Genomic DNA, 24,436 nt, shown 5'->3' with positions numbered 1-24,436 from the left:
CCTTTAAACCCCTCCTAATCTGAATATTTAACGTGGGGAATAACATCTCTGCCACCTCCCATCTGCCCTTCATCATGACATGTTGTGTCAGTGCATGCTCAGCCTTGTATTTTTATGTAACTGTCATTCTGCCGCCTCTCTCTCTCTCTCTCTCTCTCTCCTTTTACAACTTGCACAAATAACATCTGGCACTCTGCCTGATCGCCAAGGATGTGATGATTAAGGCCAAATGCCAACCCTATTTCTCCACTGTCCACCATGTCTGCAACCTTACTCTTACTTACACACAAGCATTTCCATGAAAGCTTTTTGCATTGATGACAATAAATTTACACACTTTTCATGTAATATGATAAAAAAAAAACAAAGTGCTGTATGTATTACAAATCAATCTCAAATATTTCCAGCACAGCTGCACCCAACTTCAGCCTGAGTGGAAATTTATGTAGAGTTGAAGTGGGGGTGCAGAGGCGGAGATGTGAGGCAAGGATACTGCATGAAGTGAAAGGGACAGGAGCTTGCTTGTACTGTGACAAGGTAGTTACCTGCTAATTGCATTTAAAATCACACTCCTTCCTCATAAGTTCTCCTCCTGAGAACAATAACAATGCACAATAAGTGGCCTCTGCAAATGTTTATATTCAAGTAACAGAGCCCTCTAGTGGACAGCGGGATTATGACTATTGTCCATTGAGAGCGAGGGAGGAATTGTTACAGAGCCACAAAGTCAGCAGAGGGAGGGGGTCAGGGTGGTTGGGGGAGTCATCAAAACGTGGCACTCTACCATGTTTACTGTTTTCTACCAGAAGTCAACGTTGTTTCATGATCATTCCTCAAACTTACTATAACACAGTAGTACTTAGTACTAGTATTACTAGTACTACAATGTTTTTCTAACCTTGACAACCATGACAACCTAACCATTACTTATTTCAACCCAGACCATGATCTTTCCTTAAACCCAACTAGACATTTGGGTTGGCAGGTCATAACATTTTCAATAGTGATTTGTAACAGTTTTGGAAAGCACACAGAAGTGATTTTTACCTGCTGAAAAAGGCATCCGATTATATGCATTTTTTTTTATGAAGAGCAATTACTAATGACATATTTTATCATTTAATTTGTAGGACTAGTGGGAATAATGCATTGTCTTTCAGCAGTCTGAATTCGAAAATATCGTAATAGTAGTGGTACTGATCTGCAGAAAAACGTCAACTCCATGGATGTTAAAGATGGTGGTGATTTGCAGCATGTTGCAGTTTGTATAACATGTATGTACTGAGTCCTAAAAATGATGTGTCCTTATTTTTAGTCTTTAGGTCACAGCCAAGTTTCTCCTCTTCTCTGCGTAGGTGAGTGAGGGAGGTATCGAATGAAAAAATAAGAACATCAAGAGAGAAAAATGAGCTGCCAACCAGCAGCCTTTTAGCTAAGCAATCATCATCCAGCAGGGATGGGATGGACACGAAGGTCGCCCGCACAGTGGACAATAACAGCATACGCTGTTGACACCATGAATACACACCGTTCAGTTTTGCCCTTGTTTCAGATCTTCATACACCTAAAGCAGATCTGAGTCAAGGGAAGCAAGGGTCTTTTAGTTCAAATAATGTAGTTGTGTCTGTGGGCATTTAGGAAAGAAAGATGACTGCAGATGTAATGGTTATCCTGCTGAAAGAAACATAGAAAGGAAGAAGGAAAAGAAAGAAAGAAAAGAAGTCTCCCTCTACAGACCATGGCCGTAGAAAGCAGCACGTCACAACTTTGTTTTTCTTATATTAAAGGTTGTTGTAATCTACAGTTGGCATCAGTGTGCCAAGACACGTAGCAATGTGCCAGTGAAGCAAGCGAACATGGATCTAAACAATACAAACTTTAAAAAAAAAAAAAGGCTTTGCAAAGACTTTATGTGAAAGAAATTATTGGAAATCTGAAAACGCCTTTCAGCTGCTAAATTCAGGAGGTGTCATTAACTCTCTTGCTTAAAGGCTTTTACTGTGAAGCAGCGGCAGGAAAGGAATAATAGGTTGTAGATACCAGACCAGACAAAATGTATAGTGTGAAACTGACAAGCGTAAAATAAAAAAATCCTGAACACACCAAATTATGTTAAAAGAACAAAAGGTAGTTCAGACACCAGCTTAATGGAGCTTTTAACTTGCAGATAGTTACTTTTATAAATGATCATTCTTCAATTGAAATGCAGCTTCACAATTATTTACTGATATGCTGGAAGTCTCTCTTAAATTATTTAAATATTGAATATTTAAATAATGCGTCCTCCTCTGAATATTTAAATAAATGATAATTAATTTATAAGGACTCTTCAAAGACCTTTATTAAAAGGTAAAACACTGAACTTCTGAACTCATCATGTTTTCATCACTATCTGCTTTGCTTTGAAATGTAGCCTTAGACCTCAAGAGAACAGGTGCTACAGTACATTTGCAGCCCCAGTTTTATACACACATGAACATTTTAAAGCCACTCTCTTTATCAGAGATATATCAAACACACATAAAATACAAACAGAATCCTACAGTAGTCTGAATACACAGATTGTCACAGTCTGGACCATCACCCCAGTTTTTCCTCTTGTTTCTCTGGTGTTTGCCTTTCCCTGTCTGTGTGTGTGTGTGTGTGTGTGTGTGTGTGGATCATGGTGTTTCTTTTTCTCTCTCTCTCTCTCTCTCTCTCTCTCTCTCTCTCTCTCTCTCTCTCAGACACCGGTTCACCAATTTGCCAGCACACCTGCTACTCATCAGCTCATCAAGCCAGCAGTTTATATATATATATATATATATATATATATATATATATATATATATATATAGATATATATTCCCCGGTCCTGCATCCACTCTTCACCAGATTGTTGTATTCACCAGTCCGGATCACTGCCTGACAGCTTACCTGTTCGAAGTGCCACGCTCCCACGACCCAGCTTCTTCACACCATTCTCCAGCCACCCAGACCTCCTCTGCTCCTCCACTCATTTCCCCAGCCAGCCAGGACGGCCTCACCCACCCACTCCACTCTGTTCCTCTGTTGCTGACAGAACGATCTGGTCGTCTAAACCCGGCAGAACGTAATTATGATGTGGGGAACCGGAACTATTGGTTGTGAAAGTTGCCCTAGAGGAACGAAGACATTGGCTGGAGGGGCTGAACCTTTCAGAGTCTGGACTGATCAAACAAACTGGTCAATTTGATTTCAATTAAACCGACTGCCTGGGTTCTAAAAAATGCGAAACCTGATGCTCTCACGCAGGAAACCCCTTAAGACCTGGACACCGTCCTTCCTGGATGGAGGCCCAGTGAACTCAATCACACCCACGTAATGGCCGCACCCTCTCCCTCCTTAAACGATGCTTCTGGTAGTCCACCATGGATGCTGACACTCAAGCATATGTGGCAGCCTGTACTGCGTGTGGCTGTGCCGGACAACTTCGCCCCTTGCCCGTACCAGGATGCCCTTGAATACATTTTGCCTTAGAGTTTGTCCCAGGGCTGCCCGTGTCACAAGGTAACACAATCATTATTACTGTGGTTCAGCAGTTCATTTCATGGCTCTTTAAAAACATTTTGAGAAACCGCAGATATCTTTGTAAAACATATCTTCTGTCTTGTTGGGATTCCCCAAGACATTGTTTCCAACAGAGGAACCCAGTTCACCTCCCTTGTTTGGAAATCCTTCTGTCAGGCTCTCCTTCCTCAAACAACTGGGCAAACAGATCTCATAGCTGATTACCGACCCCAATCCATCCTCCTGGAGCGCCCACCTACCCTGGATTGAATATGCCTACGACTCTTTACCAGCTCTGCTACGGGTATGTCATCCTTTGAATGTTCTTTATGTTATCAACCCCCTTTGTTTTCTTAACCAGGAGGAAGAGATTGCTATTCCATCCCATCTTTGTAGGGAGGGATACACGCTCTGCCCTTCTTACCTCTTTTGACGGGAACAAGCACATCACTGACTGAGAGTTTGGCTTTCTGCCGGAGACATTCCATTAAAGACCGACTCTAAAAATCTTTCTCCTCACTATGTTGGTTCATTCCTTGTAATGTGTATATTGTTGCACTCCTTTTAGTCCAGACCGCAAATCAAGTTTCCCACTTTGGAAAATAAAATGTTTGAATCTGAATCCAATTCACTCTACTTTCCACATGTCACAGGAACCTGTCTCCACCAGTCCTTTGTGCCCGCCTACTGATCCCCCTTCCTCCCGCCTGGGTTGTGGATAATAACTTATCTTTCACAGTCTGGTGGCTGTTGGATGTTCGTCATCGAGGCAGAGGGTACCAGTGCCTCATTGGCTTGGAGGGATACCGCCCTGAGGAGTGTACATAGATTCCGCGTCACCTCATCTTGGACCCCTCCGTGGTCCAGGATTTCCATCGTGTCCATCTGAACAGACTAGGAGGTTCAGACTCTCCTTTGGTCTGCCCCACCTAAACCAGCTGTTCACTTCCCTCTCTGCCAACAGTCTGCTCAGCCTTCAGCCTACTATCTGCCCCCCCCCCGGCCCTTTCACAAAGACCCCCACTCACTTTACAACTAGCAAGAAACTTAAATGTGCTAGTGTCCTGCCCTTGGGTTCCTCTGTCCCTTGTGACATGGATAGCACCCAAGTTCAACCAGAACAAAAGCTTCTTTTGTACAAATTTGTTCCTCTCTCTCTCTCCCACACATCCTGCACTCCCAAATTAAACTGTTTCTGTCTTCTCCTCCACTCTCTACCATACTGAATAGATTTCCCTTTTTGTTTATCTGAAGGAGGTGCTGAGTAGTAGGTTGATCTTCTCCTGCCAGGCAGTACTTGTAAACCAAGTGTAATTTCACACTTATGAGGTGCCAAGGTACGGACGTACCAAAATCAAGTGTCTTCATTTAGAACTGATCCTCCATAAACGATAATGAAAGTGTCAGTGTGCATTGTGCGATTTGTAAACTGTGACAGCTATCCTACAGTGCTGACGGCTGTGGTGAACCGGTGGCATTTAAAAGCAATGAGTGTGTTCCTCCTAGCTGAGAGTTATTTTAAAACAGTCCAATCTCTTCACTGAGATAGAGATCCTAATTTGGCAACAGCTTACATAAGCAGCATGTATTTTATCTGACTTCTAGAGAGAAGTGATTATAGAAGAAAGACTAAGTTCTAACTTTTATCGCAATAGAAGAAAAAAAGAGGACTTTAATTACACAGTATGTATAATTAACAGAGGATGTATCATATTTTCCATTTTATTTTTTCCATCCTGCTTTTGACCTTCACGTGCCTTTTTTTATTTTCCTACCACACCTTGAATTTTATGGAAAACTGTTCTGAATATGCAAAGCTGAACAGCAAAGAGAAAGAGTTTCAATGTTTCTGTGGCTTTTTCTCAAAAGAAGGTTTTTTCATCACATCTGCTGTGTTGGGAACTCAAAGTAAAGACAGAAGTGATTGTTCCTGCACAGTCTGTTCATCGACAGAGAATATAATTAAACACTATCAGGCTTTGATCGTCACAGCTAAAATGGATGGTGACTTTTTTTTTTTGCTTTACCTACCTAATGACCCTGGTAATTTCATCTGCTATGCCAGCTGAGTGACTGACAGCAGCTGGCTTTACAGTTGCTTAGCAACAGTGTTCTGCCCTCTGATTTAAGTCAGTAAAATAAAGTTAATGCAGCATAAAGCTGGAAATCAAAAAAGGAGAGAGCTTGTCTAGATTTAGAAAAAAGAAAACTACAGTAAAAGCAGATATGGAAACTTTGGAGGTTGAAAGGGAAGCAGTAGCTGCTTGGGTAAAGGCTGAGGTATTAGAGGGAGCTACAGCTATGTATGTGTGTGCAATACCAAATCCAGCTCAGTACTCAAGCTTGTGCTTCATCATCGCATGATGAAATCTTTCCGTGTGAAACTTCCCATGCTGCAGACGTAAGACTCTGCGTGGCCACAGAGGAAAGGCAAATGCACAATGTCTTCATAAACATACTCATCTGACACATGAGGTACTTTGTACTCTGATGGCAGAAGTATCGACAATAATCAATGCAAGGCCACAGGTCTCTATTGGATCGCTCCTCACCAATCCTGCTTTCCCCTGCCAAGCTCTTGACCCCAAAGCCAAGCCTATCTGCTCCACCAAGAAACTTCAGTGAAATGCCAGCAGAGACAAGTACAAGCGCTTGCCAATGAATTCTGGAGCCATTGGAGAAATTAAAACAATAACACTCCTCAGTCAAGATGCAAGTGGCACTGGAAACATCACAACCTGCAACCCGGAGACATTGTGCCGTTGAAATGAACAGCTGAATGTTGTTTTGGTACATTGAATTTTGCACAGTGTGTTTTCTTTTTCCACTTTTCCCTGCCTTTTGGCTTGCTTTGCACTTTGAACTGTGAATACTCTCACACTGTTACATAATTTGGAAGCCATTCATTTTGCTATATATATTGTCACTGGTATAAGTAGGAATAATTATGATGGTCCTACCTTAGCAATGGTTTCATGGAACTTGAAAAGTGGGTCCAGGGTTTTTGGTGATTCCACAGAAAACTGGGCCTCGGACAGGAAACTGGTCGTCTGAGGCAAAAGAGTAAAGAAAAAGCAATTGTCACATATCAAACCACAACAGCATCATTTAAATCTCCATCTCCTGTGATTGCTTTTCAAGTCAAATCATTATCTCATTCAGAAATCTTTTCATTATTGTGGGGGCACGGTGATTACAAAGTTCAAGCAGAAATCTTCACTTTTCTTATCTTTCCTATTCTAGTTTGTTCTATTCTCTTCTAAGAGTGGAAAATAGTGGAGTGACCTGGCAAGCTTTTGACAGGAAACAACACTAAAGGCTCTCAATGCCACAGAGCTGCCAGGACGTTTTGTTCTGCTGTCAGATATGCACATACACATGTGCACACACGCACACACTGTCCCAGATGCTGACACAAAGTCATGTAACCATGACTGCACACACCCGAAAACTACCTCGCTGTCACCTCAGCATACTCTTAATATCCCAGAACAAAGCAAGGCATTGTGACTTCAAAGCGGTAGTGCTGCTTTAGTAGAAGAATTTTTTTCTCGGGAGTCAAATTAAGTAGCAGACAGCTAAGAATATCAAACATTGCCTGGAACAACAAATATCTGACGACTTCTGTAGTATTTAACCAGTTTCAGACACACTGTCTCTGCCATAGTAACATTCTCCTTTACTTTGGAACAAGGTTGGTCAAAGTTTATAATAATGGTGATGATAATTATTTATTTCTTGTACATAGGCTTATAATGTCTGCTGTGTTTGTTTTATGTTCCAACATATGTATTGAAAACCTATTCTTGTAAAGGGCAATCAAGGTTTCCAATTATTAAGTTATCACCTTATATAAAATTCTACTTCCTGTGATGGAAGAGTAAGACTGACAGCAACCTGGGTTTTGACTTGTCTATTCTGCTTTCAGATGTATGTGCACTCAGACCTGTCCACTAGACATTTACATGTTCTGGTAAAACTGCATTAATACTAGACTTGGACATTTGCTCAAGAAACCTGGAAGTTGTAAATTGCTTTCAAAAGTTGCATATACAGTCAAGCTGTCATTTTGTGTGGCTGTATTTTAGCGTAAGCAGCTCGCCTTGGCGTCTCTCATTGTGCTGTCTGTTTGATAATTATGGCCTAACCACAATCTTTTCTCATCCTTGAAATTGTCATAGTTGTCATGTGCAAGTATTGTATAAAGTGCAAAATTTTAAAGTTGCTGTCAATGAACATTTTACACATGCAATATTGACATTTTTACACAAATTTTTTGCCAACTGCTGCTCCTAGGTTCAAAAGTGAACTTTCACTTTCAGTTCTTAAAATGCTCAAATGTTAATCTCACAGCCACAATTGCATAAAAGTTGTGCAAACTTCATCTGCTGAGGAAGATGGTTCGATGTGACCATATACACATATACTAATGTAATGTCACCGTTGTCCAGTGATAGGGCTGTTTTAGATCAGCTAGTTGTGCTGTAATCCATGTTACATGAAAATCTACTGCCATCACTATCTTTGATATTTGTGTCAACATTTTCCAGTTTGTGTTTGCTGACAACATCAACATACCCTGACCCACAGATGTTGCTATAAATGCATAAATTACTTCAGCACATGCACCGCGTTGAAATGTCATTATCACCGCATTTTAAAATGTACAGTGTGCTAGCTCACAAAATTAGAGTTGAAGCTGCCCAGAGCCGAGTGTGAACCAAGTAGAACCAAAATGTACCAAAAGTACCATGTGCAGTTATCTGGTCACTGAAAGGAAAACACTTCAACTTTGAAGGAAATAGTTACTTGCCTCAGCTCAGAAAAGAAGCTCAAATGCGGGATGCACCTAACCACACACAACTCAACCAGACAATATGGCACATATGGGGAATAAAAGTTTTAACTTAATAATTCACATACTTATGCATTCCAAGAAGCCACAAGGAGAACGTTTTATGAAGCCTTTTTTGTGTGCTGCCTCTGAATAAATGTGTGAATTATTGAGCTCAACATCTGCCTCAGAATATGTTGTGGATGTCAAGCTGAATATGTGCAGCATTTCCAAAAAAGTCTCACCTCCTACATTCAGAGGAGAAGAATTGAAATCGAACACACGGTTATGTCTCTGGTGCGCTCTCACAAAAAGCCATGGCTTCAAGTGCTGTTGGAACTCAGGGGATTTCTGCAGCCGTCACTTCCTGTGGTCAAGCAGTGTTTGTCTGCAGCGGTTTAAAATCAGGATCACTGAAGATGCAGATACCCACACGCACACAGTATATGCGTTAAAAAGATGAGGTGGGTGCACACACGCACCCACACTCTCACACACACACACACACACACACACACACACACACACACACACACACACACACTAATAACTCATAGCTCAGTTTTAAGCATTTTTGTAATTATTACTCTTTGAGAGCAGCATTTAGTTACTTCACTGTTACTCTGTTGATGTATTATTACCCAGAGGTCCATAGTTAAAGATCTTGACATGACCATTAATCTAACTTTTACTATAGCAAAAATGGCTAACGCTAAAGGGCTAGTTAATGCATTTGCACATTCAGAATATTAATTTCTCGAGACTTCTTGTAATCATTGAAACTGAATGTAATATAATGGTTTATTTAAAGTTCCCCTCCAGATATGTTTTAAACTATGTGAAAAATACACCACATCGGCACTTACTTCTTCACTCAGAAATTCTTGATCATTTTTGATCATTCTGATTCAGAATTTTTTGATCTTGATCTTTTTGTGTCTCTGTATATCTGTATATGTGCTTATATATAATTCTGCTGATTCCAATATAGTACAGTGGAGTGCCATTAACTATGAACACATGGTGCTATCAGTGGGCCAAATCTAGCACTCTGTTCTGTACTTCACAGGGTCAGGATGAAAGACTGAAACAAAGAGAACTATACCAAGGATCAAAGATACCTGAGTTCCATTCACTTTGTACTTAGATCCCTTTGTACCGCTTATCTACCTCTCAGTTCTTCACAGTGCAGACCCTCTCTGTCCCTTGATCTCAGCACTTACACCTTTCTCTTCTTTCTCTAGCTGGGTATTTTAATTTTCCTAATTTGACTAAAATACTATCCTGCATTTTTTTTTTATCAAACTGATTATCTGATGAATGATCAACGTAGACTGAAAATAGTCAAATGAAAAAAAAAAAAAAATTTAACATCACAAAACATTACACCATGGCAATAATTGCATGCTGTGCAAGTGTCACTGGTTTGCAATTAAAGATGACAAGAGGAAGTGTATACTAATGACGGGGTAAGGAATGAAGAAGAGTGCACATGTTCAATCCTGAGAACTTTATAGTCTAGAATATTTTACAATTAGGTGTCATGGTGGCTCAGTGGTTAGCACTGTTGCCATCCCGGAAAGGGGCAGTCTCTTGCTACCTTGTCTTTACTGTGTGGAGTTTGGATGTTCTTCCTGTGTTTGCATCGGTTTCCTCTGCGTTCTCCCCTGCAGTCAAAGGACATGCAGCTGAAGTACATTGGATACTCTAGGTGTCTCTCACCCAGTGTGGGCAGAGATAGGATGCTGGGTAAATGAGTGTCCTGAGAAAGGTTACTTGTCAGCCATAGGTGACTACTTTGTTTTTGCTCCATCTTTGTTCATAACTGCTCCTGCAATTATTTACTATTTTTTTATTTGTTTCTCTCCATATAAATGACACACTCTGATTTTGTTTTTGTGGTAAGACTATTGAATTTAAACTTGCTTTAAAGGTTGACACCAACACTTCCACACATAATTTATAGGGAAATATAAGTGAGCAGTGGATATATGTTCTTAAATATTATAAATATGTTGTTTCCATGTTAGTTTATGATCAATCACACCCCCAATTATTTTTTTTTTTCAATATCACTATTAAACCATGAATTTAGTTTTCTTAACATTAAGTGACAATTTATTAATATCAAACCAAGTTTGAAGAATTTCCAGCTCCCTTACAACAGCATACAAAAGTTGCTTTAAATTTTTCTCAGAGCAAAATAACTTTTGTATCATCTGCAAAAAGGACACATTTGAACAAATCAGTAGCATTACCACTATCACTAATGCATGAAAAGTTTTGGACCAATCACCGATCCTCGGGGTACTCCACAGGTGACCTGTGTGTAGGTCACGTCTTGGCACTATGTCTTTAAAGGGCTACATCTCCCACACAGTTCTTTATATCAGTGGAAACTTACTCAAATTAAAGCTTGAACTTTGATGTAGTATCTATGATTTTATTTCAAGTTGAAGTTGCTGAAGCAAGAGCCTGAAGAACAAAAAATGTGTAACTGTTATAAATATGTATGTTACCTTTTGTTTTTTCACTTGGTTTTTCCTTAGTCACTTCGAACATCAGAGGATATACAGTGCCGTGTGTTGTAGAGAATACAAAGGTCTATGATTTTGGGCTGTATGAATAAAAAGTATTTGACTTTGGCCAAACCTGTGCTTTGATGAAAGTGTATTTGTGTAGAAGATTACGTTATGTACATTTGAACATGTAGAAGGGATATGGATATGCTAAGAATCCAGCCCTGCTGCTGTTTGTTAATACCTTTTTGGCAGCTTGATTTGCTTACAGCATAGCCTTCATATTATATATAAACATATAATATATATAATATATACAAATATAATCACCACCAGTAACAATAACATTTCTGTTGCAATTCAACATGCTGATGCTGCTGGAGAAGACACCAGCTATTCAAATAAACTGTAACAACGGCACAAAATGACTGCAGAAACACTCTGCCCTCTCTCTTCCTCCCTCTCCCTCTCACACACACGAAGACACACACGCGCGCCTGCGCACGAACGCATACACAAAACGTTTAGTCAATCTTACCCTTTCTGATACACATCAGTTGTGAAGTACCTCTTGAGCATGAAGGACAACGAGAATAGCTTTTAACCGACAAAGTTGTTCCACAAATCACTCAGGAATATCCATTTGTGTAACGTTTATATATACAAGATTTCAAACGATAATTTAGCAGTAAACAACTACTTACTATGTAAAGATATAGTGAAGTATAGGTAAAGTGTGTGCGTGTAATCCGAGTTTCTCTGTGTTTTGTTCCGGTAGCCGCGCTGGCCGCACGTACGTATTAGTGTGTTAGTGCAAGTGAAACCATTGGCCCTCCTTACATTTATAAAGACACAGGAACCGTCCTCACTTAAGATGGCAGAGTGCAGTAGCAGCGTTCAAGTCCAAAGTAGGAGCTGTTAAAGGGCTCCAACTTTCCTGCTCCTGGATGTGTGAGCAACTTGATGGCTACATAATGTTACATGTCTGTTTTCACTGGAGACCAGCTACCCTAGCATGATTACATTAGCTAACTTGCTCTTACTGACATTATGAATTCGCTCGGCAAATGTTGCTATCGCCAGCTGGCCGTGGAGCATATCACGGCAATGCGTGGGCTAATGGCTGGATTATTCATTTTTTGTTGGCTCTCGTGGACACAGGCTAACTTTATTCAGGTGTGCTTCTCGTGGTGTGTTTAGGGGCCTCTTTCGATTGGGCCTCGCAACACCTTGCTGTGAACATGTGAGGAGGAGGAGGTGTGGCCGACGAAGCATTTGTTTTGGTCTGAGATGCTGCCACATGTAGTGGCAGGGAATCTCATATGTACAGTATATAACCTTTAAGATTGTTTACTCCTAGAGCCCAATGTAAGCTGAGTGGTAAATCTAATGGACACTTTCCATTCAGATCTTACAATGAATGTAATCCTGCATTGACATTAACAATATCATTACTTCATCTGACTGACTGTCAGAACCTCTGAGCTTCTTAGTCCTATTATTCCATTATTATTTTATACAGGTGAACCACATTGGAAAAGAGGCAATAAACCTCACTGGCACTGTTGTTTCTTTGTTTCTTCCTATGTATTATACTGCAGTTCGATTTCCATTACAGTCACAGCCAGCCTTGCAGCCTTGTATTGGCTATAGACAGTAATGTGCTCGCAGCTGAGTGTCTCTGGGCCGCTTATGGGCAGAGATCAGCAGTGTTTGGATGTTGTTACATAGTTGCTGGTTTGGAAATCATTCCTTTGACAAAATATTACTTTTGGCACCAAATGATACCTAGATAAAATACAAACAGGAGAAAGAGGCGGATGAGATGAAGCAGATGTATAGCTACACCAAACCAATACTCACTGAGTGAAATCATCAATCAAAAGCCCTCATAAAATATAAAACATCTTCATTGTCCTATTTTGACTACAAGACATATGTCATATGAAAATTCTCCTAAGATGTATTAGCTTTCCTGAAGAACAAATCAATACCAGTTTTCTCTGCCACAGTCTGGTCAGAAAAACTAACTGATCAATGTCCTGAGACCTGCAGGAAGAAATGATTTTAGTTTTTGTCTTTGAACGGCTAAATAAGCTTGTTTGTGATGCATGGGATTTCTCCCACTTGTCTTAGATTGTCTGTCTCTACTTTTGCAAGCACTGCTTTGAGCACGGTATCCACAGGGATAGTTTCTTTGTTTAAGGAGAGCCAGGAGAGTCAGTTTAAGATCAGGCAATATACTGGCTCTTACCGACGTAGTGCATAGATTAGGTTTTCTTTTATATACCAAGAATGGAGAGTCTGTAAACTGGGTCTCTCTGTCCAGGATTTAAGAATACTATTTTCCACAGTGTGAGCCTAAAGTTAAAGTACTGATACTTTTCAGTACATTAGATCACATTTTCAGATGAAGCCATTGTATCTGCATTATCAAAACATCAAACAAAACAACCTGTTTGTAGGGAGGCAGTCATCATCACAGCCGCCCTCACAGAGGTGTTTGCCGAACCCTTGTGAGCCTGTGTTTACACCCACACTTTTTGGTGCATAAACAGTACAATGACGATGTTTTTTCTTGTTTAGTCTGGTGAAAATATTTCCTATAAATGTCTGGTAGGGACCTGAAAAACCTGATTGAGTCCGCCTTGGACAGCAGCCTCAGCGAAAACACCCAAAAGCACCAGTTCAACATTGTGCAGAGCAAGTGTGCAGAACAGCTGTGCTCTTTCTGGCAGATGTGGAAGCCACAGTGGCTCAAATATGCTGACCACCGCAATGCACATTCAATGGGGCTCTGGCACTTGACACAGGGTGAAAGTTATCTAGTTAAACCTCGAGCATGACCGAAAATGAGAGACGATGAGGATTACCAGGTTCATTTGTTCATTCGTTATCCATACCACTTTCCTCTTATAGGGACGCCGGGGTGGGGGGGTGGGGGGCTGGAGCCAATCCCAGCTGACATTGGGCGAGGATACCGGGTACTATTCATCATAACTATGGGCCTTATATTACTCATTGCGCAACACTTTCATAACAATTTACACAAAATCTTCAAAATGGTCTACCTTCCCACTGTAAATACAGCACTATCATGCCTGACCTCTAAGAAGAAAAACAAGCAACTCGCTCAGAAAGAACTCACTGATTTAATACTGTCTGAAGTGGTACCTTCGTGATTGCTGGTAACAATTAATAACGTTATTTCTCTCTGCACTGAGATAAAGGAGGTCAAGGAGCAATCTCAGTTGGCAGAGGGATTTATCTTTTGTTAATTTATGTAGTACATAACTTAATATCCTCTTGAAATTATTTTGAAAATGACTCTCATCTTTATTCTTTGAATAAAATGCTGCAACTACAACTTGAGAAAAAAAAACATGTTTATTTTATTCACTTTGTAAACCCTCACGTCATTAAATCTAACCTAAAAGAATAAAAAAAGGCTCTCTGAGGTACTCTTTTGACAAAGTGGTGCTAGCTGTGTCTGAAATCATTAATAAATTGTTTATAGGGGAGACGGTATTTCTATAGAGAGCCCTGGAGACAACTGATGAAAGTAAGAACTGAGAGAACAGGAGGTGAAAACCAGCATGAAAAATTCACAGTACACTTCTTCGGCACAGACTACAATACTGCATCAATGGATTGTTCTGGAAAGGATACATTTTTATATATTTATAGTTTTGATCTGACAGGTTTTGAGAAGAAGACGGCAGAAAGTTTTGAAGATTTCCAAATCACATGTTGAATCTCTCTTACTTTAGAACAGAAGAAAGTCTAATTTAGATTCCTTAAAATAAGTGTGGAAGAACGTAAAGCCCCACATATGTGAACACGCCTTACATAAATAATTTATCATAAACTGGGACGCGATCTGAAGAACACATGGTCTGAATAGAACCAGTTATTATTGGACATGATCCTAAATGTGGTCATCCAGGCTGGTTGTCACATTTGTGGATATTTTTCTGTTGCTATTTAATCAGAATGTTTAATAAGTTTAATGAGAATTAATGTAACTCATTTTCTGTATCTGGTACAGGAAGATGGTGTCCGTACACTTGATCCTGTCAAAAAAGGTTCTAACGAGTCACCTGAAACCAGATCTTGAACTGAGGTGACAAAAACTAGTTAATGTAATGTTGAACCCATAAAATTACTTAAAAAAAATTGCAGTGAAAGTCAAATAAGTGCTAAAACATTATTTAAACCATTATGGGAAACTAAACTTGTGAATACCAGGACAGTAAAAATGAGTATACCTTGGAAATATGACATATGAATCAGACCTACACACATACTATAAAGAGAGGTGGATAACACACTGCACAGGGAGGCAGCCACAAACACATGAGAGAGATGAAAGCAGTGAGGGGAGACAGAGAGAGCTAATGAGAGGCTGGAAAAGAGAGACAGCAGAGAACTGAAGTAGAAGGGAGGAGGGATAAAACAAAAAAGAATGAATAAAGAAACTAAAAATCCTTGAGAGTGTTCGATAGGTTAATGTGGTGAGTTCATGTGAAATAAACACCCAGATGGTCATAAGCTTTTATCGCTCCAGGAAAAAAACAAAAATGAGTGTGAAGCAGTGAAAGGAGTTGCATTGTCAAGCTTAGTTCCACCTCAGTTAGATTTCCATTGATTTTTTTTTTTCGTCTTTTGCTTCCTCTTTCTCCCCTCTGTCTATCTTTTTCTCTTCCTCCCTGTCCTTCCAGGTGCTGGATGTAATTGGATTCCCTCACTGTAAAACTGTGGGTTTAAAACTCTACTGGAGGAGGGTGGGATGGGGTGGGGGGGTGGGGGGTATATTGAGCCTGTCATGCTTGTAAAATAAGCTGAAGAAATGAACAGTTGAAACTGTCAGCCCTGCCAGTGAACATTTGCTGCTAACCATCATTAGCTGTGTCTTGCGTGCACAGCTGACGTCCAGGATGAGGCTTTATTTACAGTATGTGTTTATATGCACATACTGCATGGGTATATACTTGATACACTTGAATCTATTTGGACTACAACCACAGATGCTCCCAAATCGGATACATAATCTGCCAAACAATAGATCACTGTTGTCATAATTCAGCTCATTTTTCCACAAATGCTTGAGGAAATGCAAGTGACCAAGTAGCATGGTCAAATATAACAATACCTTCAAAACAATACCACAAAGGAAGAGTTGGAATAGGCCACCTGGTCCCTGCCACAGATAAAGAAAAAGACAAAACCCATGGGAGATTCTGTTTTTCCTGATTTTTCAAGGCCACACTCTGTGGTGTGAAATGTAACTCGCCTTTCACCTCACACTGGCTCCAGACTCCATCAGGTGATGCAGGTCATTTTTCTGAATGTGTGGAAGAAGCCCATAACTGGCGGGCAACATGACTTAGGGAAATCAGGTTTCGGCACTTTGAAAAATCATGCTCATTTACAACTAATTTGCAAATATGTTTTGTGTCTGCAAAACATTCATGATCATCAGTGCATTTACACCACACATTAAGGTCTACAAAATGACAGAATAAGGGTTAGTTGACAATTGTAAGGGTACAGGATATTGTTCAGTTACTGTATATGGAGTTTTCTTTTTGTCTGGATATTCAGGTTTCATTTTCTTAGACGGACAGTTATTATCACAGCAATGGCCGAATCATATCTCAAGCATTAGTTGCACTATTCCATAATTCATTGTTTTATCCTCTTTCATGTTGTAACAACATAAAAAGCACTTGGCAAAGAAATGGACTGGAAAGTCAAAATATAAAAGGTATTCTAAAACAGAATACTCTGAATGCACAGTAAAACAAAGACTCAGAAATTCAGCAGAGAGCAGCTGCGGGTGGTCATGATTAATTAGACATGAAACCTAAGGCAAGGCACAACAAAAAACACTGGTAGATTTCATCATATTCTAAAGTTCAAAGGCACACATGCTGAAACTGAGGGACAAAAATGAAGTGCAGCGTATAGGTGAATGTATAAAATGTGTAGATGGCTTTAGTTGACATTAAGTTTTAAAACTGCAAGGAGCCAAATTTGGTATCATTTACCAATAAAACGTTTAAAACGTGACATGTGACAGCAACTCGACCACAAACTGATGATGGACGACATTATTTTGGGTGATGAAATAGGTCATCAAACTGTCATCTGAAAGCTTCTTTAGAATTGTTTGCAAGCTTTGTATGATCTTTTTTTCTGCCCAGTCGAAACGCAAAAAATATGCAAGATCATATTTTGCTCCAAGACTGGTCACACCTGCCATAACCTCCAGTGCAATGGCTTTCTGTGCCCTAATATTATTTGCAGGAACTGTCAAATCTTTACAGACAATATATGGATTTAAGTTTTTGGTTGGATTTATTTTAGCTGGAACCAGATGGAGGCAGTGTGGGGAGCTAAACCCTTGAATGCACCACAGTCTAGAATTAAGATTTGATACCAAATACTACAGAGAGACTTCTTCAGAAATGTTCTTCTTTTGAATCATATGACCTTTGCTTTGACTTGGTAAACCTTCGCTGACTTTTCTCTCTTTGCTTTCCTCTCCTCTTCTTGGCAGCCTTTTCTTATTTTCCCCATTCTTCTTCATCTCTAATCCCACCCCACATTCTCTTTATTTATCCCTCACTGCCTGTTATTCATCCTCTCTTCGTAAATCTCTTCTTCTGTGATGTTGGAATTACTACAGCAGGATCTAAGGGAGTTAATGGCTGATTAGGCAGCAGACCCAATTCAAGCCTTGTTAATGGTGTCTATTTTTCTCAATACAAACTTCCTCTCAAGGCCTGAAATGTTCACACATTGCACCACATGACCAATGTACAGTATGTGGACACATGAATATTACAATCACTGGAAAAAAGCCCACACTCTTTTGTGAAGGCTTTCTAAAACACAATACTTCTCGAACATTAACATACTGTAGTTACCATGTGCAGACACAGCAGAAAGGAACAATTTTAGTAATGTAGTCAGCATGCATGCCAGTCAAATTCTTTAAGCCAGTCTTATTTATACAGCTCAAAATCCCAAACCACAATTTAAACTGGGCCAACAATCTTTTCATGGAGCTGGCTTTGTGCACATGCAGGGACGTTGGCATGTTGAAACCTGAAAAGGCTTTCAACACTGTATATAAGAGATATCTTTTTGGATCTGTTGACCGGATCCAAAACCAAAACCTTTGGCATCACTCAAAGGATTTTGAGAAAAACTTTGAGTGATAACAAGAGGACTGTCCTAAAATATAGATCTATTGGCCTGCACTGGAGAAAAAGCAGGAGAACAGATCCTAAAAACAACAAAAATTCTAACCAAGGAGATAAAGTACACAATAACGTGGAACTCCAGTAAGAATTCTTATTTATATCCGCAAAAGATCCAACACCAAAAGTTCTGTTGTATATCACTTCAAGTGTCCTGGTTGTAATGCTGATTATATAGGGAAAAATGAGAACTGCCTGATTTCCAGACTGCGTGAACATTCAGACCAGTAGTAATGTAGATGAACATTTGACATCATACATGGAATCTAAACATCTAAACTGACATTGTAAAACTTCCTGACAGGTTGGACCTGCTACTTGGAGCCAAGCTGGAGACAACTCATGAGTAGGACAATCAACTATGGACAATGTACAATAACACTGTTGGGACATGCTACTGATTCAAGAAGCTTTTTCTATCAGCAAAAGCTACCCTGGAACAGTGGTTTAAATCCTCCAAACAAATGAAGATGTTTGCACGATGTTGTGAGCGCAGTTTGATATTTCGTGTTGCTGCTGTTAAAAATCTCACAAGCTGTGACATCATCAGCCTATCTGATGCACCTGAGCAGTCAGCTGGCACAATTAACCAAGTGTGGCAGAGCTTTTCTATGAAAACTCTGTGGAGCACATGAAGTGATGTGTTTGTGGCAGCAACTGTCTAACAAGTCTAAATCAGGCTTGGCCAGTGACTAACACCTCAACGATGTGCCTATTTTTGTGAGGACATTTGGTAGAAATCATGCTCTCTCTCACACACACACACACACACACACACACACACATGCACTGAACTGTATGCTAGTTCCTGATACACTCCATCTCCGTGGCAGTTATTTGATTATACCCTGGGGCACCATATGAGCGAGAGACAATCTGAGCAAGAGAAGGAGAGAGAGAGAGGAGGGAAAAAAAATGAGACAAATTTGAATTTGACAGCAAGAGAGCAAAAGATGGAGAGACTGTGAGGGAGAAGTAGGAGGGCTGAGATAAAGAATAGTAGTGACAGTGCCTGGATCAATAGTGTGTAGAGATATTCATTTGGACTCTGCTGGGGTTCCCCAAGTCAAGTCAAGTCAATTTTTATTTATATAGTGCCAAATTACAACAGAAGTTATATCTGAGCGCACACACACACACACATACACACACACACATACATACACACAAAGGAAGCACACTCTGTGTTTCTCTCTTGCTGTCTCTCCATCTTGCTCTCTTTACGTCCACTTGTTACACTCTCCGTATCCGTTTCCTGTCTGTTTAGTTCGTTCACCACTGGAAGTCACTGAGGGAGCAAAAGGGGCAGCTGCAAACTCATTCTGCTGGGGAGAGCATCTGGATGGCCTAAGTCAACTGGTAGCAGATCAAAGCTGAGGTCCATTCACTTTTTAATTAAGCCGACGTTGTAAATGAAGGCTACATCATTAGCAAGTGTCTGGTTCAATCTGCATTTGGAGTTGAGTGGGTGGGAAATAACTTGACCTCATCATTAGTAACGATGTACTTGTTGTAGAGTCCCACAAAATAATATCCCACCCCATACCGCATTGTATATCTGCAAATCAGTGCAGCATTAATGCAGGGTAGGAGAGCGCCACACACCACCAATTTTGCAACAGTATCTTGCCTGTCACATGTATGAACTGCACAATCAGTATCAGGTGTCCAGCTGATTATACAAGATCATATGAATAAGAGCTAAATAAATAGGTCCGAGCTAGGAATAAATGAAGAAGCCAAGAGATGCTGTGGTTAGATTTGAAAGTCAATCACACAAAAACTCATAAAAGTAAATACAATAAGTAAAGTGAATCTGAAATCTGAGACCATTAATACCAGTTTTTGTGTATTATTTTCGATTATGATGGATGACATGGTTTGGCTTGTCACGACATTGGTAATGTGCAACTCTGGTTTAAACATCAATCCAGTTCTCATCACATGAGCAGCTGCTCCAGCGGAGTTACTAAACAGAGCTCCAGTCCAGACCAGGTGATCTGTCTCAACTGGGTAGGATTTGTCAAGAATGCGAGGCTGTGTATGAGCAATAATTATTTGGTGTATAGCCCACTGTTTCCCAATATAAGAAAAGAAGAAGTAATGTAAACACAGTTATTTTGGGGGCTATAATAAAAGCATCATATGGCCTGATCACATACATTAGTGCTTATCAACCAGTAAAACGTTAAAGGCCCAGTCCGTGGACCTCCACACTGTAAGCTGTTTCAACAGCCGTGTCAGTTCTTAAGGGATATTTCAAATGGTCTCACTCTTTCATCTGGGTAAATATTAGAAAATAAACTGATTATTCATGAACAGAATCTTTGTAAACAGACTTTGGCGCTATTTTTGTACCATGAAAAAGACCTATGACAAGACGATCTAAAAGAAAAACTAAACTCTTCCTTTGAGTTAAATATCCATGTTCTGTGCATTGAACATTGGCAGAACTGCAAAGTTTATAACTAACAATTACTTTCTTTTAACTATGTCGGATGCACAGAGCTTTCATAATCACCATCTGTGGTGATACCGTGGTGTCTGTATGTTGGATCATTTAAATCCTCTGCTTTGTTGCTTCTGGCAGTTTTCCCATAAGCATGTGCACAACGACATTGTCCTCATGCACATTAAAACTAAAACCATATACAGAATAGTCTGTATTTGATAAAAATAATTGTCTACACACAGAGGGAAATTCATAATGTATTATGACTTTAAACCTTTTTGAATCTTCCAGAAGACAAAACCATATTGATCGTAAAATGGAAATTTTAAATTAAAATGAAATTGATCCTAGGGTGTAAGCAACTGACTAGATGGTACTGAGATTTATACAGGATGGGTACACTGGTAACTGAAATATATTGTGAGTGATAAGTGATAAGTATAGCAGTTATGCTACACATGTAAGTGTAACAGGCAAATACCTGGGGTAAGTAGGTAAATGCATTACAGGATGCAGAATATAGACAAAATAACAGAGACAATCTATTTACCAGATGAATTGACAAAGCAACTTGGAATAGCTGCGACCATGTAACAATAGTCACAGACATCAAGCCAAACACGGACAATAGAATAGAAGAACTAACTAACAGACATGCTGTATGCCAGACAGAAACTCTGCCACTGCAGAGGAACTGGGCTCTCCTTTTCATTTTGTAAATGAGTCTCTATGTAAACATCTGCATGCAACAGCAACTCCATTTTCAGACTTGCTTTGAATGTGAATGGATTACTTAGAGCTTGAGCTCAAAGACCTTGCAAAAGGCACGGTGGGCGCTTTGTGAGCGATGGCCATCAGTGGAAAAATATGGGAAACCTTAGTATAAGACCTTAACAAATACTCACTACTCCATTGTACAAGTGATACACTTTGGCACAACAAGCTATTTCTGAACACACAATGTATATTTGGTTCTTGCATGTCTCCTTTCTAACATCCTATCAAACATCATACAGTCAAAATACATAATGCATAATAGTACACTCAAGATGTGGCACAAAAAATTGTCAACAAGCCCATCATCGATGCTTACAACTCTACATGCCGTTGGGAAAGGTGGACTGGTTTTCGGGAGCGACCATATGGAACTAACTGAATACTTCAATACCTGTAGTTTCACATTTGATCCATGGAAATCATTTACCCGTAAAGGGAACATAGGCACTTTGAACTGGTTAATGCTCCCTGTCATATTGTCCTTTTAAACAAATACTCCCAAATGACAATGGCAACTTGCACATTTCTGTTTGTGTTTGCAACAAATTTAACCAACCATGAAGATTAACACAAAAACATTGTGTTATTCATTGTATTTTGACTGTATGATGTTTGACTGGATGTTAGAAAGGAGATGTGCTGAGGTGGAAAAAACATTTAAAGTGCCAGTGAGACCAAACACCTGTCTGCCTGGCAGCAGCAATCTGTTGGGTGTTCTCTGATTGTTTTTCTGCTTTAGCATGTAACCTTGTTGAAACAATTAGCAATTCAATTGCACATAATGCTCTCCCTTATTGGCCCACTCTCTCTGTACGGCAACAACCTGATATTGTTTGAATAAAAAAATCCCATCTCAAGTCCTACAGCCAGACACACAGCTTGTGAACAGGCAACCTCAGGCTGTCAGAGGACCCCCAAGCACTGAAAAACTTAACTCCACAACAATGTCTCAAGATGTGGCTCTCTTGCCCTTAAACAACCAATGGGAAATTTGCAATGACATCTCATTGGGAAACCTCCCTAAAGGGGCCCCATGTCATTCCCTGGACAATTTGCAACGGCATCTCAGAAGCAGTGTATTACTATTTAAATTAAAGCCTGCACATATGTGTGTGATTTTTTTTTTAAATCTGAAGATAATGAAACAATTTTTTACTTAAAAGACTATTAATAGCTATATTATTATTATTTAATTAGCTATTTTTTTCAAGCAGCTCCTCAATGTGCATCTAAATCTTACACACTGTGTGTAACTGAAGTATCATGAATGAATTCACTATTGCTAATTCTGTCTCTTTTATAGTAAACTTAGATAGTAAAACCATTGAGAATAATAATAATTGGTCTTAGGTACGCCCATTCATATCTTTGTCTGGCTGGTGATTGGTCGACTGACTGTGATGATGCTCTGTACTGCCCATTGAATACCATCAGTCCAGAGAGCCACATCAGAGCTTGTTCACTGAGGAGAGTCTGTCCAAAACATTGTTGGATATGTTGCTAAAGGGTCATATAAGTCGACAAATCTAGCTACGAACCTAACTCTAACAGTTATTTAGTTATTCAATTAGGTTTTTATTTTTCTTTATAACAAATATTTTTTTAAATTACAAGCTTTTACACAATCTTTATGTTTAAATTTTGAAAATCCTATTAACATTTGGAATACAAAAATGTCTGTATGTTGTACATTTTTTGTTGGTGTCAGATTATTTATTACATAATGGTGATGAATGGTGATTGGAGGGGTAATTCTTTTGCATAGGGCCCCAACGGACTCTATAATCGCCACTGCATTTCTTGTTTAATATGATACATGCATATACAGTGGTTTGTTTATTATCATTATTATTATTCGGAATAATTATAAAATCAATAAAATGTATTCGTATCTGCATTTTGTTGTACCATGGGTGCCAAAGTAGCCTCATAGGTGAATGAGGTTGATTGTGGTGGCATTTAGATTTTTCGTTTTTTTCTTCTTTTTTTTCATTTTGTCAGCATGTTAAGGAATTAGCTCAGTATTAACCTTTTGAAAACATTTTTCAGGAGGCCTAAACTAGCTGCACTGCAGATGGCCAAGGGCAGCGACAGCTTATCTGTGAAAAGGACACTCAGACAGGAGGCAAAGGCACATGACTGAATGCCAAGCTTTTTAATGTGATTCACTCTTCATTGCGAACAATGGTGTTCAGTGCCCTTTGGTTCTGTAGTATAGCCTACAATTTGAACAATCATACACACTGAATTGGTCTTTGCTGGATGACATTAATAAGAGGTTTCATGATGTCCTGACAGTTAAATGGGGGTGAAAACTGTAGATGTCTTCCAGGATTGACAGTGTGGAATATTTCCCCTTCAACCGAGAACATGAGCAGGTTTACCTGTTTTTGTGAAATGCTCTACTAGTTTCATCACACCCATGCTATGCCCAGAACGATGCCGCATTATTTCCAACGCCTTTGTGTATGTGGTTCCAGTTTATTGATTGATGTATTTGCCAATGCTCTGCTTCACACTCTGGTTCGTCTAGAGATACCCCATGTAGCTACGCTCCACTGCTGCAGACCACTGAAAGGCTCTATTGGTGCAGCTATCAGGAGTTTTTTTTTTTACCTGAAGCCTTGATGCTAGTAAAATGGTTCTTGATGGAAAGGTAAGATGAGGGAGTTGTCCCTCTGGTTTCAAAGCAGATAATAGTAACAGGTCGTAGCATCATTTCAGAAATCAGACCAGTGGAGTCAAGGACCAAAACTACTAAGTAACAATTTGAGCTCTATTTGCACATTGACCACAGAGCATCTTTTTTAAGCTTAAATCATTATCAATTGGATTTCAAGCAGATGACTGTGAGACTACACAAAAGCCTTTCCAATTTAATTCATGTCTCAAGACAAATTTAGGGTAGGCTGACCACAGATAAAAAAGTATGTCTGACCATGTCTTTCAATTACTTTTCAGGAGATATACTTCTTGCCACCTCTAATGCCTAAAAGTATTGGATTTACTGTTGAGCAGATTGAGAATGCAACAGCAGGACAGAACAGCAGGTTTGGTC

General features: G+C 39.6%; 1 protein-coding gene across 1 annotated transcript in view; it reads right to left on the bottom strand.

The window, feature by feature from the left end:
• LOC130170887 (inactive N-acetylated-alpha-linked acidic dipeptidase-like protein 2) overlaps window positions 1–24,436 on the bottom strand; it is a 431,329-nt gene that overhangs the window by 64,585 nt on the left and 342,308 nt on the right. Inside the window, exon 16 of the mRNA XM_056378584.1 lies at window positions 6,489–6,578. Coding sequence (XP_056234559.1) covers window positions 6,489–6,578 — 90 coding nt within the window. The remainder of the gene's footprint in view (window positions 1–6,488; window positions 6,579–24,436) is intronic.

This window comes from Seriola aureovittata, chromosome 6, assembly GCF_021018895.1.
Source record: "Seriola aureovittata isolate HTS-2021-v1 ecotype China chromosome 6, ASM2101889v1, whole genome shotgun sequence".
Classification (NCBI taxonomy): domain Eukaryota; kingdom Metazoa; phylum Chordata; class Actinopteri; order Carangiformes; family Carangidae; genus Seriola; species Seriola aureovittata.
Note: the sequence above shows the minus strand (reverse complement) of the source record. Positions and strands in the feature narration are given on the sequence as shown.